The sequence below is a fragment of the Branchiostoma floridae genome, chromosome 5, assembly GCF_000003815.2.
Source record: "Branchiostoma floridae strain S238N-H82 chromosome 5, Bfl_VNyyK, whole genome shotgun sequence".
Classification (NCBI taxonomy): Eukaryota; Metazoa; Chordata; class Leptocardii; order Amphioxiformes; family Branchiostomatidae; genus Branchiostoma; species Branchiostoma floridae.
In genome coordinates, this window is record NC_049983.1 from 15950962 (window position 1) to 15969778 (window position 18817).

Consider the following 18817-nt stretch of genomic DNA (forward strand, 5'->3'; position numbering starts at 1 on the left):
TGCTAAACCAATTAGCGATCCCGTACATGATATAAGAATTATATATAGTCATAGTCATAGTAACAGTGTACATACCGATTTATGTAGATAGAATGTATAATATAATGTTATCTGTGTCATCATTACTACTCAGATTCTGACAATGTAGTATATACTATACTATACTATACTATACTATTCTATACTATGTTATACTATGCTATACTATACTATACTATACTATACTATACTATGCTAGACTAGACTATACTTTACTATACAATGAAGTATATACTATACTATACTATACTATACTATACTATACTATTCTATACTATGTTATACTATGCTATACTATGCTATACTATACTATACTAGACTATACTTTATTATACTTTATTATGTTATACTATACTATATCATGATATACTATATTATACTGTCCCACCACATTTAAGGCCCAGGGCTGGCCTGTTAGCACTGGCGTCAGCTACAGAGGAACCTTCGACAGTATCTGTGTCCCAGTCCCCCCACAACCACAAGTTGCAACAAACAACCCGAGTGGAGGAAGCAACCCAGGTGCAATATCCACCACCCCACCGACCAACCCATCCCCAGCAAAACCAACCAGCCCAGGCTTAGTCGTCATTACAGGCTCCACTATTGGCCCGCCGGTATGAGTACAATGTATATCTTTGGTGTAAGTAAGGAGACAGCAAGTAAATTTTAAGGATGACATCGATCCGCGCGCTCATTAATTTTCGCCTGATTTCAGATAAAAAAGCAAGAATTTTTTTCTTATTCAGGCATGGTCAGATAGACCAAAATGGGTAAATAGGTTGTGTTGAAAGCTAATACAATATGTAGAAGTGACTTGCTGGATAGCTGTAAGAGTGGCACCCAATATGGAAGCCATGAGTGTGATGGCCAACATTGTAAGTGATGCCAGTCTACCACACGAGTGTCACTTTTACTACACTGGTGTACTTATTTGATACGTGCCTTGCTGGTTGTGATACTGTATTTGGTCACTTCAATTGTTGTTTATGGTGTCTATTTTGAAAACTTGCCAACCCCTTCAGCCGTATACAACAACTACCGGGACAAGTACTCTCAAGCCACCCTTTTTCGGTAGGTCCTATGTTGTTATGTTTCTTACCATATTGTAACAGAGTATGTATTGAATTGCTTTTACTTGTCTAGCGACGCACACCACCGCACCATCACAATTGACAAAAAAATGTTTTCACTTAAGTCGTCCAACGCGTTTACCTTTGAAACGTTGGACAATTCATTTCCTACTGCACACGGAAAAGAAGTCGAACCCATTCATTATCTTAGATTTAGAGTAAAATGTTTTTCCCTTTTATCTATTAATCAAATTTTCCTTCTTTTGTTATGTATTCCACTGCTTTACTTTATTTGCGATTATCCTTCGGGCATAAACTTGCAATAAAGTTGATTAGTTATGCCTTTCTCTTTGCCCGCTAGACTGTGCTGTCCAGCCGGCTGGTCTGTACCCAGACCCACAGGACTGTACCATGTACTACCAGTGCAGCGCAGGACACCCTCACCCGGCACACAAGCCTTGTCCTGCCAACCTGGTTTTTGACTGGGACCTTCTAGTGTGCAACTATGCATCGTCGTGTACCAATGAACCAGGTAGTTATTTTGTGAATTTTCCAACTGTGAAATACAATTTGCATCTTCGTTTCTGTATAATTTGTCATCACTGCATCTTCTGTTAACTTGAATTGATAAGATTGTTTTTAATTGATACTTAGCTTTTGTTATATTCTAATTTCAAGGGAGGTTTTGTCAAACCAAAATCTGAAATTTGACTCCCCTTATTGCCAAAATTAGACAGGACGAGGGCTTACAATTGGCGTTAGTAGTATTGTAGTTTTAACTTTGCTTATATACCTGGTAATTACGTACCTGCTTAGGAGATTAACTTATAACAAACATGCGAATGGTATACGAAATATATACATCGGCAATTCTGACATATACAGCTGTGAATTCGGTGGCGCCACCAACAGAAGTCACAAAGGTCGTTACAGAAATTGCTGTGAAACCTCTATCTATCGGTAAGTACATTCTACATCCGCTTCAGTTGTAATGAAAGAATGATTGGTCAAACCTGAAGTAGAATATATTGCAAGTCGCGATAGGGATATGAATACTTTCATATTGCCCCATAATCATATCATAATCTAGACACTCACTAAATATTTGCAATTCATCACCATCAATAATCTGTTGCTACTTATACAATCTCTAAGTTGCCATGCCTCATGATTTCCATATGTAACAGAGTCTGAGACCGCCCCGACTTGCACCAATGAGTACATGGAGTTAGCCCTGCCGGCCCACCGGCTCAGTCACGTTGTCACCAGCGGGCTGCACTGGGACCCGGACCCGAGCTGTAAGGCAACCTTCAACGGTACCCACTACATCCTGCGGACCGGGCTCTATGAGTGCGGGACAAAGGTAGGCAGTGTAGTGTTTTATATTTTCACAGGGTGAAAATTTTCATTGTTGTTGTTGCTAATATTACTAAAAGTAAATACCCTCAGTTTCATTTGCATTTCTACTAAATCACAATCAGGCAACACAACTGCAAACGCTATCTATATTGCAATTACAAACTGCTGTTTTCTTTTAGTAAAACGATATTTCTAATGCTCCATAGGTGACCTTTGACACGAAGTACGTCATCTTCTACAACAATGTCAGCCTCCTGTTCACCCATGATGGCGTCATCACTCGAGATCCTGATGTCGTCATCCACTCCATGTATGTATCCACTTTCCTTTGTAGCTTTGAATTGACCATAACATTTGTACGTCAATAAATCTTAAAAGATTTATTGACGTCCAAATATAGATGCATTTACTCTCATCCAGTACATTGTAAGTTCGTTAAACAGATGAAATTCACACAAGCTTGTTGTACAAAGGGTACATTTAATGTCCACGGATTGTTGAAAATACGGCTGAACATAGTGTAGTGACTTGTAGGTAGGGTCAGATGTTACGAAAAACAGCAGTCGAAACAAAAGACTGTTTAAAAATTTAGGGTCTTCAGCTTTGAACGTAGAGTCCACGATGCAGGCAGATGATGGTGTATGCTTTATCCCCAGCTGTAAGTACGAGCGTGACGAAGCCGTAATGTCCGAGTTCCTGCCCATCCCGGGCGGACTGGAGTTTGTTGATGAAGGGTTTGGTCAGCTGTCCATCCGGCTGGACCTGTTCCCCACACAGAGCTACCTGTCCCCGTACACCACACTTGACTACCCGGTACACAAGCACCTGCGGGACAGGATGTACCTGCAGCTACAGGTGCAGGGCCACGCCCGACAGCTGTCCGTGATCGCCCTGCACTGCGAGGCTACATCTGGCCGTAACACCTCCCTACAGTACCCACTGATACAGGATGGGTGAGTTTTCATGTGCTAGCACTCTAAATAACAACTGCTCATTCAACTGGTTATAGTTTTGGAAAACGTTCATCCAGGTGCTTGAGTAATTGATACATGGCGTATCTTATTACCTGTATGCATAATCTTCATTGGGGCATGTACTAGTACATTGAATGTTCTTTCTGTTCAGAGAAATTCTAACTAGCTTTCAAAGCAATGGCACTAATACCAATGCCTTACATGAGTTACATCACAATATTAAGGTAGTAGGAGCAGACCTTATGTACAGAAACAACAAGAATAGAATGGAATGAAGAAGAATTCTTGTTACACAACCAGTGGGTACTTACATAGCTTACGTTTCGATATCTCTCAGACACCTTCGTCAGAGCTTCTAACTGGAGTTCTGCTTCTCACCGCTATATGTAGCCGATGTAGGTGGCGCTTTTGCGGTGAGAAAACAGTCCCAAACATAAATAAGAATAGAATGCCATTTTACAGTTGTGCCTCAGACGACACCCTACAACTCTACACCACTCCTGACCCGGCCACACAGAGGTTCAGTCTGGAGGCCTTCCGCTTCGTACAGGAAGTGACGACAATCCACATCCGGTGTGAGGTCGAGGTGTGCGATGCTGCTGACACTGGATCCCGCTGTGCACAGGTATATTGAACGTTTTGTTTACTACACACTTTTATTATTAAGTAGACTTCCTTTGTTATAGTTCTTGGAAACCCAAATTATTTTCTGCGATGTTGAGATACTGTCCCGATTTTTAATCATCTAGGATTTGTTAATAGAAAGTGCTTTGGAAGTTAGTGGCTCTAATCTATGAACATCATTCAACAAAATTTTCAGGGCTGCAGGGCCAATCACCATCACAAGAGGGCGCTCGAGGAACAGGATGACATGAAGAGTCGCTTTCTGATCTCCCGCGGACCCATCATCCTTGATTCAGATTCTCAGCCCGGTTAGTTCCCCCTTTGCTTACTACGGATAGGTTTCTATCATGGTTCCCCCACCGATTCTTTGAGAATATTCAGGAAATATCAAACCGATAATGTCATTATCAACATCGCCTAATATGCAACGCATGCATATGTTTATTGAGTAAGTACTTTTCAAAGACAAGCGTTTTATTAAGACTGACATTCCAATGAAATTGGATACAATAGAGACAATGACTTAAAAACAGAACAACTGTAATTTGCATAAGAGCAATGCTATACGAAACAATAGGTGGAAGTTAGTGCTGATCACCTGTCCTTGGAGCGGAATGCTATTCAAATTGAGGCAAGAATAATTGGTCTGAGAAAAAAATGTATTTAATCACTTTTTCCCCCTTCATTACGAAATGATTGTTGAATCCAGAAAACAACTACTATTCATAGCGATTTCACGCCGTCAAACTGTATTTCTTTTGATGTATGGAATCATTGCATTGTTGTACTTCTGTTTTACTTTTAGAAGGTGATTCGAAGACAACAATTCTGCTTACTGGAGGATCTGCTGTGATGATCACCCTCGCTGCAGTTCTGGTGGCTGTCAAAGTGAGGCGCTCAAAACGGGTACATCCGGGATATCAGCAGCTCATCAACCTTGATGTTGAGTGAAGTCAATCTCCTGAGCAGTACCAGGGATGTTACAGGATACTGTAGGACGTTACGTTGCTGGCTAACTTTTATCCACTAGAAAAAAATAGTTTTATTTGCACTGACGATGTTACAGAAAAACGAATACAGGTAGCCTTAAACAAATTTTACCGTAATAACCTCTGTAGAAGAATGCAATGTGGCCATAAGACAATTGTTTAGTCCTTTTAATTCCTTACCCTTCGGAGCAAGGAGGATTGTCATATCATGGGCATGGCTTATTTAGTGTAACGCAATGAAGACGACTTTAGGTACATTTTTCCCAATATAGCTTAATCTTAAAAATACTCTGGCTTGTTGTTTAATGACCAAATCTTACAATCTGAAATAGCCGTACAGAGATAAAGATAGGCTTTGTTTAGTGCTCTGAAATAAACTTGCATTGCAGAAATCCTGTTGTGTTCATGTCAATTTTTTGTCTCCGTTTGATCATGACGTTAAGATTTTCCTTTACGACTTCCTTTCATACAAAACGTGACTTTGTTGCTTTGTTGATCGTTCATACAAATTGTTAAATCTATTCAATGCGAATGATGTTTTTATCATTCTTGAGATTCTTTATCATACAAGATTGTACATTTTACGGTATCCACAGTATGGGAAAGATGATGAGGGGTTCATAGTTACGTAATGGTTTGGTGCATAAGGAATCGAAGTTCGATGTAACCAGTCAACAAAACAATGGTTATGGACTATTGAACTTATTAATTAAATTCCAATAACAGACGTGTCAAACATAGCAACTCTCTTGACCACACGGCTATTGCAACCTTTGCCATTGATATTCTCGGCAAATCAAATTATGATGAAAGTCTATTTGAATATCAATTGAGCTATTTTGTTTGTCAACGTTGTGATATTTTGTTTTTCATGAAAGGCTTGTCAAGAGATACATTCGAGGGATATCACAAGTATAATCGCTCTGTGAACCTATTTGCGCTAACGGATAGGTATCCTATGATGAGGCTAAGATGGCTACTAAAGTGGTCTTAGTATGTTTCCTTGCGGCGCTATGGAGTCCATCCCTTGGGGACCTGTCTGTTGCTCCCATCCCCACCGACTGGATCCCCAGGGTCAGCAGGAAGATGACGACCTTCGCGGAGTCCCAGACCGGTGCGCTGCAGCTGGTCCAGGAGTATGATGACAAGCTGAGCTTCACGCAGACTCAGGTAACCTGATATCACAACACTTATAGTAACGTGTCTCTGTATTATACATAGATTTGTTACATTCATTGAAAAAAATGGGAATGAAATTAGTTTAACTTAAAACAATTTCTTTCAATTCTTGGCCTATTGCCAAAAATCAAGCATAATAAAAGCGAAGTTTTTCATGTTGTTAACCTCGGGCCTCGCGGATGCGAACAACGCCTATACAAAATGTTCGGAGACCATAAAACATATCAATCGTTGTCCATAAACTGTGTTATTAAGGCCATTCAAAGCCCATAGTGATGAACCATAGAAAAAGGGGTTCAAATGGAATTACGTATCTTTGTTGTGATTACATTTTTCTAGATAAAAATAGCACATGGACACGTACGTACGAAACGAAGCGACGTAAGTGCGTAGTGAATGCCACTGTTGCTTAGGAATTAGAGATTTGTCGTTTAAGTGGTTTAATGTCTGACTTTACTGACAATAATGTAGGTGATAAGTGCTCACAAGGTATCGTACTATTATGATAGTTTTCTACTTTGTCATTGCCATACGGTGAATGGATATTTGCACATACATAATCTGTCTCCCAAATAACTAAAGTGTTCCGTATATCTCAGAGAACATGGCCTTCAACTGATGACCTAGGGTCAAGCCGTCAAATTTGTCTCTCATGCCAACCGCTTTACAGCTTTCTAGTGGTTACATCAAGTGGGATTGCTCTAACGTTGTTGTGTTGCCACCCGCACTGTGTTACTTCTAAACACAGCGTGCTATGTGTGCAATCAGACCTCAATAAATATGTCATTGGGTCCTCTCATCTTGCAAACTTTACCAAACCTCACTACCCTGCTCATTAAAACCATATTCATTTTCATGACTTCTTAACCCTATTCAGACCGGGCTTTTTTGGTCATCCCTGGACCGGGGGGGGGGCTTTTGAGGCCCTCCACTTCTAAGTCCTATAACTCTAAAACGACGTGTCGTAGGGCAACCAAATTTTCAGGACATGATTTCGACATAATATCTGACAAGTATGTGACGTTTGACGTTACGTTGACGTAAGATGGCGTAATTATGACGTCATCAATTTGATTACATTGGCCAAACCCATGAAAAATGGGTATTCTCAGAAAACTTCAAGTTATGCTACAAAAATGTAACAACAAGAGCAGATAACAGAATAATAATGTTTATTACGACTTGCGTTGCCAATATCAACATCAATGACGTCAATATGACGTCATAAAATGACGTCATGCACATCTAAGATACGAGTTGGGCTCCGCCATATTATATCCACCACCTTGAATTTTTAAAAATACTTTTTTTGCAACAAATAATCACAAAGGGCAATGGAAATAGACTAAATTCATTCATTTAGATGGTTTTTGATTAGAAAATACCAGGTAGTTGCAACTTTTAAGGGATAATTTGCTTGTTTTTCATGATCTGGCCATTCCGTCCGCCATCTTGGATTTTGGGCTGATGACGTCATCAAATTAGCATAATTTATGCATATATGATTATGAAAGATATGCTGAATAATATAAGATTTTATTTATGTAACAAAATCACAGTAATATAGCAAATAAATTTGAAAAATACATTGTTAGAACCAAAAATAGTGATTTTTGGCAAAACTGCCTGTCAACAAACGGTTGCCATGGCAACAAGAAAAAATGGAAAATTTGTCAAACTTCGTAGAATTGTTGCCAACAATATTTTAGGAAAACTCACTAAATTTGGTGGCTCTAGCGTAAGCCGTTCTGGCATTATAGGACATCGAAGTTAGCGCGGGCCTCAAAAGCCCCCCCCCCCCCCCCCCCGTCTGAATAGGGTTAAGGTCTCATTGAAGAGGTTCCTCCTTTTTTTTTTTTTTTTTTTACTCAATGGTCACCTCGTAACAAGGCCTGAAGGCCACTCAATGTTACGGGTTACATGATTGGAACTGTAACAGCAACTCTTCGCCCTAGGTCAGAAACATCATGATTGAGACCAGCCCAATTGCTCACTATGAGTGAGGACTAACTGACCCAATAGGCGAAGCAGGGGTTACGAGGGCTGCTCGGGAGATTCCCTACCCCTATTTTGGCCGGGATGGTTTGATCCGCTCGGGTGGATGTTCGCACATGTGGCGGGTTCTTTAACGTGCATAGGGTATGACTCTCCCCATACACGGGACCTCCATTTAACGTCCTATCCGAGGGACGACTCATTTTTCACTTGAGTAAAGTGAGGATGTTAAGTCGTGTAAAGTGCCTTTCCCAAGGGCACAAGACCGGCAACACGGCATGCGGATTCGAACCGGCGACCTCTCGGTCACGGGCCGAATACACTACCACTGTGCTACGCGGCCCCACTGTGCTACGCTCTTCCCATAAACTTCTATGTTATAATTCGTGGTTTAAATGGGCGCGTTCATAATGAAGCTACGTGAAATTTCAGCAGATTTTTCATTCTTTGTCGAGCACATTTACCCTATATCGTGGGAAAAAATTGCCAATGTAAACTATACGTAGAAACTTTTTTTATAGCAATTACAAACTACGATTAGTCAATCCCCACAAAAGGCACTTTTTCGCTGCTATTGTACAACCGCACCACTCAGAACCCACGACTGTGTACCTCCGATCTAGCGCGCGGCTGCCAAACTTTACCTGCTTATTTCTTCAGTTAGAAACAAAATTTCACCAATCTAACTTTTGATATCAGTTCCGCTGGCTAAAAGGGAATTTCTCACCGCTAAAAACATGCGTCTATACAGCCGTTCAGTTTTTGGCTCGGATCTCTTTTAGGGTGTCCACTCGCGGAGTAATACATCAATGAGACCTTAATATATTCTAATGAGTACCTAGAATATAGAAAAGGATATTTATGCTAATATAGACAAGAATCTAGATTTAAAAAGCAGTTGTTTTATTTTCCAAATCTAGTAGTTAATTTTTGTATGGAGAGAAGCCAGCATAAAAGTGAGATTCCACAGAGTTTTGACATCTTATAATGTACCACTCACCCAATTGACATTTGCATACATTTCGCTGGTAGAATGATCAAACAGCTGTATCTGAACATAGTTCTTAAAGCGTTTTTGCTGAATGTAAAACATTTCGTTCGTGGCTGTACAGATCGACGGTGTGGCACAGCTCCATCTGCTGACCCAGGCATCAGGAGACCGGCTGAAGAAGTGCCGGGAGATCCTGGAAAGGAACAAGGCTGAGATAGAAGCCTCCCATGCACAGGGTCCGACAGGGGGCGCCCCTGCTTCTGACTGCTGCGACAACCTCGGCCAGCTGGAGTACGACCCGAGGTTCCTGCAGCAGATAGTTAACGACAGCTGCGCTACTTTTATTGCAGGTATGGCAAACTAATAAGGATGCTAATAAGGAAGACATGATGCTTGGAGCCAGAGCGGCTTCATGAAGAATCAAATATAATTCGTGGTTTAGTCAAAATATTCCAAGTAGTTTTCTTAATGAGTTTGAATATGACACGAATAGATTATGTAATCTGTCATATTCCCATGCCCAGTTACCAATGCGCCCAACACTGTCCGGTCCCACGTCTACGACACTATGAAATCCAACATGCAGCACACGTCTGGGGTGACCTGGCAGTATTATGGCGCCAAGCAGGGCGAGTATCACCAGTTCCCCAAGAGTGACAGGTCATGCCAGGGCAGCGCCCACATATTTAGGTCAGGAAATATTCAACTAGTAACTATAATTCTTCAATATACCACTTTATTGCAAAATACAGGTTGGTTCAAATATTCAAAATCATCGATTTCAAAGACAGTGTATATAACTTATGATAACCCATATGCCCCTCTAAATTCTCAGAAACTGGTACGTCAGCGCGGCGTCTCCTAAGAAGAAGAATGTTGTAATCGTCATAGACGTCAGTTTGTCCATGCAAGACGCAAACCGGATCAACTTGGCCAAGCAGGCAGCGTTGACAGTCCTGGATACTCTCACAGTGAGGGACTGGGTGAGTCTGGTTCACACTAAGCAATCGCGAGATTGAGACACAGATCGGAGCTACATAACATCTGGCCTAATATTAGAATAGAGGGAATAAGTACATACTGCAAGGGGGAATGTTAACCTTCTGTTAACATTGATGATTGATAGTGAGTTTTGTTGTTTTAAAAAGCCAAAAACTGCAATGGTTCGAATGTTTTCTGTGGAAATTTGGGTCTCAAAATGCAATCTGTAATCTCCTTACAAAACGTATGTACCAAAGAACAAATGTGAATTTTCAGAAATTCGACAAAGGAAATTCACACGTATAGTACCAAGGGATCTATGCGCCATACAAGAGTTCGCAAGTTTGGGTATGTGGCTATGTGATTATCATCATAATAACGTTAATCACCCGCCTGTTCCTCGGTGTATATGGTGTCATAACGCCCGATCTCTTGCTATAACCACCTCATAAACCACCTCGTTCGCTTCGCTTACTCTGTGGTTTTATTCGGTGGATATAGCAAAGGCCTAGGCGTTATGACACCATATACACCTCAAGGTGGGTCCTTAAGCTTAACTCATGCATTTACATTTGTCAGGCGGGAGTTGTGTCTTTTAGTGACACAGCAGAAACACCGCAGGGATGTCTAAATCACAGTCTAGGAGAAGCTAACCCAGGCAACATCGACATCATGAGGGACTTTATCAACAACCTTCGACCTGATCGTGAGTAGTGCCGACTGGTTCATGAACAGCATTTGAGGTATTGGCCTGGTTAACAGCCTGTGTTGCGATTCTAGACGTATCATCTTCATCAGCTGCCAAAGTTCTATGAAGACAAGGGCAACTTCTACCACTGAGCCAGTCCCAGGGCAAAAGTTCAAGATTGCTACTTTATCCTGTAACCAGTTTAAAGACTTTTGAGAAGGTCGCTGTGAAGCAGTTTAAACGGAAAAGTTCGCTATAGAAGGTGGAACCCTTCCAAACTTCTGCGGGTGGAACGCCGCGCCAACGGCCGCGGCTCAGAATACTATATATATCCTAAACCTTCCTGCCAGAAGGGTAAACTCTCATTTTGACACTGACTGTCTTGGTGGGCAGACGTACAAGTGATATGCTCCCGCGGTAAAACAAGCCGCCGCCAATGTCAGGCGTTTTAGGTTACAAATTGGCGACACAATAAATACACACAACACTGCAACTGTAGTACTTGTCCGCAGCGGTTTACGCCTACTCACGTCCATTACTGACCAGTTACATGTACCTGTAGTCCGTACAACTGTAGCAGTGTGTGTGCGGTCCAATACATCACCAGCGTACGTAAGTACGTGACTCAGAGTTGCAGTAACTAAGAAAATAAATTTCTGACTCGTGCCCTTCAGTTACATATAGTCCGTAGCGTTACATACAGTACATTTCACTGTGTACAAGCCGAACTCCCTCCCGCATACATATTTACAACTAACGTTATATCACATGACAAGAAAACAAACTATCGTTTGTTGCCGATCACACAATCTTATCCTTGGGTGTACGTAACTTGCTTCAGACTTGTTGAACGAAAGACTTGCCCCTTAGTTTAGAAAATACAAGTGTTGATATTTTTTTTTGGTCCGACATGAAATCGCAAACATGTTCAGTAGTGACTCCCAGTCAACAGTGGCAAGGTCAGGAAAGGGACAACCATCGATGTCGGGCAGAAACAGAGAACTATGCGTCATGGACACAATAAGGAACAAGGACACTGTGTGTATGTTGTGCCATGGTCATTTCATATTTCTTCATCGGGTTCTAAATCCTATCCATGGGAAGAAAATGTCGAATTAGAGTAGAGTAATGGCCGTGGGGAGGGGAGGTAAACGGTATTCGAATTTGTTATGGTAAGGATTCACACGGAGCACTGACTTCGGTATATCGGGAACAAACCAGAAAGTTAGGACTATTTGTCGACTAGTTTCACATGAATCGGGCTCACATAGAATCAATATAACGTACCCTAATGCTGCTGAAGTCAACTACAGTGTATTTTGCTGTCGAGTACCGCCACATGCAGCAGCAGAGATCGGTAACATAATCCCCCGGTTATGTCGCACACTTGTACCGATATATGACACCTAAATGGACACACGACAACAAAACCGGGAAGGGGTGGGCCGAAGGACATACTTGGTGAAATGCAAATTTATAACAGATATGATTCGTAGAGGTTACGGCTTTTACGATGTAATTAATTTGATGAACAGTTTCTTTTTAACAGAACAGTTTTGACAAACTAATAGGATTTTCATGACAATGCTGGTATTGGCTATTTAGTGATACAAAGATGGCAATGCACCTCTAACGTTGAGTATTTTATTATTATTGTACATCATTTGATAAAATAGGAAAGAATTCCCCACTGACAACTATTTAATCAAAACTTAAACATTTCAAGTTGTTAGATTGACAGAATACACATTTCCACATCAAAGTACAACAGAATGTTCTAAGAGACATTGATCTCGTTTTACTTTCAGTATGACATTACAACATAAACTAACAAACTCATTACAACATGTAATGTCCCCTACAAGTGTAAAACCATTTTGACTTCATCATGAAGAAAATATGATATGATACACTGCACCTAAAAGACCCAAACATGGCTCATTTTGTACATTATGTTCAGATTGTAAGGAGTGGACAACTACATACTGGCATATTATAGATCCAACAGGCTTCAACACATCTGGCTACTGGTCCTGATGACTCTATTTTTCTTGATTGTAACTGTCCATAATTCGATATAAAAATGGTGTGTTATACAAAGTACTGTGCCTGAGAGAAGGCAGTCTGTGCAAGCAAGGAGGTGGTCTAGGCTGATTGAAGTTGTACTTGTCCCCAGAATGTTCTAATGGACCTGTCAGCAATAGGTTTCTGTGACACTCGGGATATTTGTGTTCTGTGTGGAGAAAAAAATGTACAGTGAGACTGGTTCTGTAAGTAAAATGCTTCTGTTACTTTGTCTCCCTTTCTCTGTGGAATCATACAACAATGATATACTGTCTGAAGTTATCAACAACATCATATGCCAGGATATGTAATAAAATATATATATAAAGGCACAACTGTATGTTGCACTGGTAACATAATTTGCAAGTAAAATGCTTCTGAGACTTTGTTTCTCCACCTTTTGGAATCATGCAGCAATATAATGACATCTTGTCTGAAGAAAAGATATCAATAGCATATATTTCTGGATAAAAAACATGAACACAACAAATACTCCAGTAAACACAGTTGAAGGCACAAGTCACCACAAATATTTTTCAACTCTCTATTTCTTCACTCTCTATATGGAGGTGGAAGTTTTGAGCAGTTGATCAACTCACTGCACATGCCTGCAATTTTTATTATCAAGTTAGGTATGAATGGTGCTTGTTCATAGTCAAATTCATCGTCCATCCTTGCCATTATGATACCAGTAGCCTTGATAGTTGAAAGCAATTGTACAAAACAATTACTTTTTTGGACAAGTTAGCATGTTCAAGTGTCATGTCTCTATTTTTACTCAGTATACAAGTATGAGAAATTTCCTAACAGCAAAGTTGGCTGAGATAATCTTCATTTAGACAATTATTGCTGTACATTATATAGGACATAGTTTTTTTTTACATTTGTTATTGCAATTTGAACATGTTATTGGTAGTTTTAACTTCTGTCATCCTATGTCATATCTCTAGAGTGAACATGAATATTCATTTGTGAAGTGTCTTTGCACTTACAGTAGTGGAACAATTATAGCCCTTGTTGTGTTCAAATAATTGAGTTTTCACTATGGGCATAACGCATAAGTTTTCACTATGGGCATAATTTTTTTCCTAGCATCGATCAGCGCGTTAGAAGAGTTGCACGATAGTTAAGTGTCATACATATAAATTTAGATCATAGCCCGTTCAGTCCGACTGTAGTCTTGAAGTTAACAGTTTAGGGAAAGTAAACAGCAACTACAGTTCACTCGGATACAGATACAGCCACCATCCACACTTTAGCAATTTAGCTTAGAATTACCTCAATCGCCGATGATTACACGCAATCCAAAAGTCAGCAACGTTTAGCAAAATCCGAGTACGTTGTGAACTCGCCTAACTTTGAGTGAAATCGGTTGATTGTCACTATGATGTGTTATTTCGACACAATGCAGAGACTGATAATTGAAGTGCCGTAGACTTCTCTACCAGCATGCATACAAAATGTAGATTCCCCTACAAAGTTGCCGTCAGCTGTTGCAAGGACGTGCACTGTGACCCTTGCACCTTCACCCCATGTGTCATGTGATATATCATATCCACACACTGCAGTCATAGCGTTTTTAGTCATAGCTAGACCTAAGGCTAAGCCGTTACTTTACCTATGTGTTGGTATTCACAACTAATGCTATACTGTCAAACCTAGAGCACCTTTGATTACAAACACGGCTTACTAAACAAACGGAAAAACTTACCGATGCGTTTCTGGTCTCCGTGGTCTGCCGCTGGACATTTGTCAGGTTGCCCCTATATCATCTTTGGGGCCCCCGAGGAAAGTGCCCGTCTGATCTTTTTCAGATCTCATCCTTTTATAATGACCCATGGCGAGTACGACTCAATGTATATCGTATACTTATCTACTCCATATAGTCTACTGTAATACCAGGTGCATGTATGACATGGGGATATTAGTCCTTTATTTAGCACTGATCATAATGATTTCACCATAAGATAGTCCCGCAAAGTGCAGGATATGTGAAATGTATCAGTCAAGGAGTATGATAACGGACTTGCGGGAGCGCATTTGCCGTGCGTCCGCCTCTCACGGCGTCCCGAGCACAACTGAGCGGACCCGGAAGCGGCGCGCTCTTTTACGCTGTACTATGTTCTATAGAATATATAGTCCAGCTTTCCGTTTAACCCTATTCAGACCGGGGGGGGGGGCTTTTGAGGCCCGCGCTAACTTCGATGTCTTATAACGCCAGAACGGCTTACGCTAGAACCACCAAATTTGGTGAGTTTTCCTAAAATATTGTTGGCAACAATTTTACGAAGTTTGACAAATTTTCCATTTTTTGTTGTTGCCATGGCAACCGTTTGTTGACAGGCAGTTTTGCCAAAAATCACTATTTTTGGTTCTAACTATGTATTTTTCACATTTATTTGCTATATTACTGCAATTTTGTTACATAAATACAATCTTATATTATTCAGCATATCTTTCATAATTATATATGCATAAATTATGCTAATTTGATGACGTCATCAGCCCAAAATCCAAGATGGCGGACCGAATGGCCAGATCAAGAATAACAAGCTAATTATCCCTTAAAATTTGTAACTACCTGGTATTTTTTCATCAAAAACCATCTAAATGAATGAATTTAGTCTATTTCCATTGCCCTTTGTGATTATTTGTTGCAAAAAAAGTATTTTTAAAAATTCAAGGAGGTGGATATAATATGGCGGAGCCCAACTCGTATCTTAGATGTGCATGACGTCATTTTATGACGTCATATTGACGTCATTGATGTTGCTATTGGCAACGCAAGTCGTAATAAACATTATTATTCTGTTATCTGCACTTGTTGTTACATTTTTGCAGCATAACTTGAAGTTTTCTGAGAATACTCATTTTTCATGGGTTTGGCCAATGTAATCAAATTGATGACGTCATAATTACGTCATCTTACGTCAACGTAACGTCAAACGTCACATACTTGTCAGATATTATGTCGAAATCATGTCCTAAAAATTTGGTGACCCTAAGGCACGTCGTTTTAGAGTTATAGGACTTAGAAGTGGAGGGCCTCAAAAGCCCCCCCCCCCGGTCCAGGGATGACCAAAAAAGCCCGGTCTGAATAGGGTTAACTGTTAGACATACATATATTATATTTATTTAATGTACTGAGAATATTGGTAGTGATAATTAATAATAATAAATGTCCTTGTCAAATTCCATTTGCATTATCTCTGTTTTGTCAGTAGGGCTAGTCCTTTGTAATAGCCACAGGCTCGTTGGGCAGCCCTGGCTGTGTGTGCTGGACAGCCAAACCAATAAATACGTAATTGTCTTTCCTAGTATCAAACGAATTACTGCATATTACATATCGCTAATCTCGTGATATCCCGTTGTATGATCAGTGATTATCTATGCGCTATCAACTATTTTGTCAACATTTGTTTTATTTTTTGTGCAGGTGGCTTAGTATTGTACATTCTATAACATTGTATATTCTATTTAGTGACAACGTACTACGGCCATGGATTCAGAAAAGCATTCGACATATTACATGAAGCTAAGGAAAAGAAACCGGTGAGTTCCTTATTTTAACACTTTCACAAAGTTCTCTACCAAAGTCATATTGTGTCATAGACAACACAATAGACGGTCAGCCACAAAAATGACCCTTAAGAATATTTTAGATGTATATGGTACTTAACAATATCTTTGTGTTGCGATGCATACAGGCACATCTGAAGGTTTGTCATGCTCGTAAGACGGATTAGTTTGAATAATATATAGCCAGAAGTAGCAGAGTCTCTGTTAATTTACAAAATGTTGATATAGAAGTGAAACATTGGTCTCACAATATATTTGGAACTGTATTTCTCTTCTACTTGTCATTCCAATGTCATTTCAGATAGACGGTGTTTAACTACTAATGTGAACCTTTATCCCGGCAGGAACAATTCTATGATAGCGACAACGTCATCATCTTCCTCACAGACGGAAAGCCTTCAGACCCAAAGGATGTTCTGGACCAGATCACCGAGGGGCAATATCTTATGGTGAGAGTTAAACAATGTTAGATGACTATTCCCTGCAAGATCAGCGTGTTCCCAAGTGTTTTTGACAATAATACCAAAATCTGAAACAGCATTGAGCACACATCTTTGTGTCCGAAAGAAAAATATATCTGTGTTTACATTTTATGCTTTGAAAACCATAACAACGAATTTGCCATTTGTAACTTATCGTACTCACCTGCAGGACCGGACTGTGCACATCTTCACCTACGGTCTTGGGAACGCTCTTCCAAACGCCTACAGCGGTTGGTGTGCTGATCCCAATGACAGCCAGTGTACGGCCTTTAGTGTCCCTGGTCTTTTGGCAGGGTTTATTGAAAATACAGACAGCTTGGAGGCTTTGGATTTTCTCGCCACCATCGCAGATCAAAACAACATGTTAATTCCCGGTGCTACGACGTGGACAGTTAGTAGAGTTTTGCTATTTCCATGATAATAGTGTTTATAATTTTCCTTTCCTGCTTAAACACTGAAGACACGTATGCCACCCCCACCGTTTATGTTTTGATTACAGCAGACCTATGAAGTTTAAATGACGTCTCCTTTGTTTTCATATTCATCTATAGCAATTTATCATGCTGGTACTTTAATCTCGATATTTCAGTAGACGGCTTTGTGCAACCCTTGATATGATTTCATAATTGAAGTACCATGCAAAATGTTAACGTATGACTAAAAAGACAACAAAATACATGAAGCGTAAAGAGATTGAATATCTCTATGAAAATCGTTTCGCGCTCTGTCAAATTGCTGGGTCGCAGCAAGGTCGCCGCTCTATTGGAATGGGGTGTAAGTCATATCAAATGTCTGAACTTTATATAACTAACGATTCCAGTGAAGCGCATAAAATGACGTCTACTTTAGCAACACGTAAAGATGTAACTTCAAGCATATTTTACAAACTTCAGCCTTCACTGTGTTTACTTTTTGTTTACCTTTCATTGCCTACCTTGCAGAACAAAAACTGCACTGAAAACACGTACGGTCCGTGCTTCGACCCTAACAGAGATCCGCAGGGAGTCGGTCCACCTGGCAGAGCTGATCACGTAGGTGAGTCTTGACATTCTCAAAGCTGAAGATTGATCTTTCACGATAATGACTAACTCACGGAGATTGTATCAAATGGATTCGAACATCACTGATATTTGCAGAGGTCCCCCATGGCCACATGTATATTCTGCGTCGACCTTCAGATGCGTTTTATTTGTAAACCAGTTAAAACTGTACGAAAATGAATAAAATCAATAGCGTCTTTTATTCTCAACATACAGGTGACGGTGAGGGGGACAGACTCATGACAATGGTGGGCAGTTACTACGACTTCTTTCAGTCTGAGCCAGAGCCGACGTATTCTGTGCCCTCCAAAGACGACCATCTAGGTAACGTTTTTACAACCGGCTAAGTTTGAATTCCTGAGGTGAGGAATACTTTAGAACATAGCAATTGTACTATTTTATGAGAGCAAATGACATTATAGGATTTGACATATTGTATTTTCGCCGATTCAGGATTGATCATAATTGCCGCTACGCGCACCGTGGATACCACTGGCACGTTGTTTGGTGTAACAGCTGTTGACATCTCCATGAACATCGTGTTCAATGAGATCGTCAACTTTAACCTCGGGAAATATTCCTTCGCCTTTCTGGTCGACCGAGAGGGTGAGTCTACTGGAAACCAGTCTATGGTCCCATATTACAAACATTTGAAATAATAGCCATGTCATTGGGTTCTTCTCCCGGAAGAACTGTACTGCAAGATATATTGTCAAACTTTTGTGTGATGCATGCATAAAGAAGACTTTCACACGGGAAAGGG

The 18817-nt window shown here is 40.4% G+C and overlaps 2 protein-coding genes and 1 long non-coding RNA gene across 5 annotated transcripts in view; all 3 read left to right on the forward strand.

The window, feature by feature from the left end:
* Nucleotides 1-5447, forward strand: part of LOC118416038 — a 47270-nt gene extending 41823 nt beyond the window's left edge. For all 3 annotated transcript variants that reach the window (XM_035821085.1, XM_035821086.1, XM_035821084.1), the window contains exons 41-50: nucleotides 438-653; nucleotides 1062-1110; nucleotides 1471-1641; nucleotides 1995-2069; nucleotides 2297-2472; nucleotides 2675-2778; nucleotides 3125-3421; nucleotides 3905-4067; nucleotides 4263-4374; nucleotides 4872-5447. In XM_035821085.1, the coding sequence (XP_035676978.1) occupies nucleotides 438-653; nucleotides 1062-1110; nucleotides 1471-1641; nucleotides 1995-2069; nucleotides 2297-2472; nucleotides 2675-2778; nucleotides 3125-3421; nucleotides 3905-4067; nucleotides 4263-4374; nucleotides 4872-5017 (1509 nt within the window). In that variant the 3' untranslated portion in view covers nucleotides 5018-5447. The remainder of the gene's footprint in view (nucleotides 1-437; nucleotides 654-1061; nucleotides 1111-1470; nucleotides 1642-1994; nucleotides 2070-2296; nucleotides 2473-2674; nucleotides 2779-3124; nucleotides 3422-3904; nucleotides 4068-4262; nucleotides 4375-4871) is intronic.
* Nucleotides 5448-6027: 580 nt separating this feature from the next.
* On the forward strand, nucleotides 6028-17432 carry LOC118416225. The gene is made up of 8 exons (XM_035821310.1): nucleotides 6028-6225; nucleotides 9342-9570; nucleotides 9745-9910; nucleotides 10056-10203; nucleotides 10781-10907; nucleotides 16435-16505; nucleotides 16877-16981; nucleotides 17184-17432. Exons 1-8 carry the CDS (start codon nucleotides 6028-6030, stop codon nucleotides 17430-17432), a joined length of 1293 nt encoding a protein of 430 aa, XP_035677203.1.
* A 523-nt stretch (nucleotides 17433-17955) lies between these two features.
* Nucleotides 17956-18641, forward strand: LOC118416039. The gene is made up of 3 exons (XR_004831186.1): nucleotides 17956-18049; nucleotides 18271-18378; nucleotides 18508-18641. It is a non-coding gene; the product is annotated as an uncharacterized LOC118416039 (long non-coding RNA).
* Nucleotides 18642-18817: the final 176 nt, after the last annotated feature.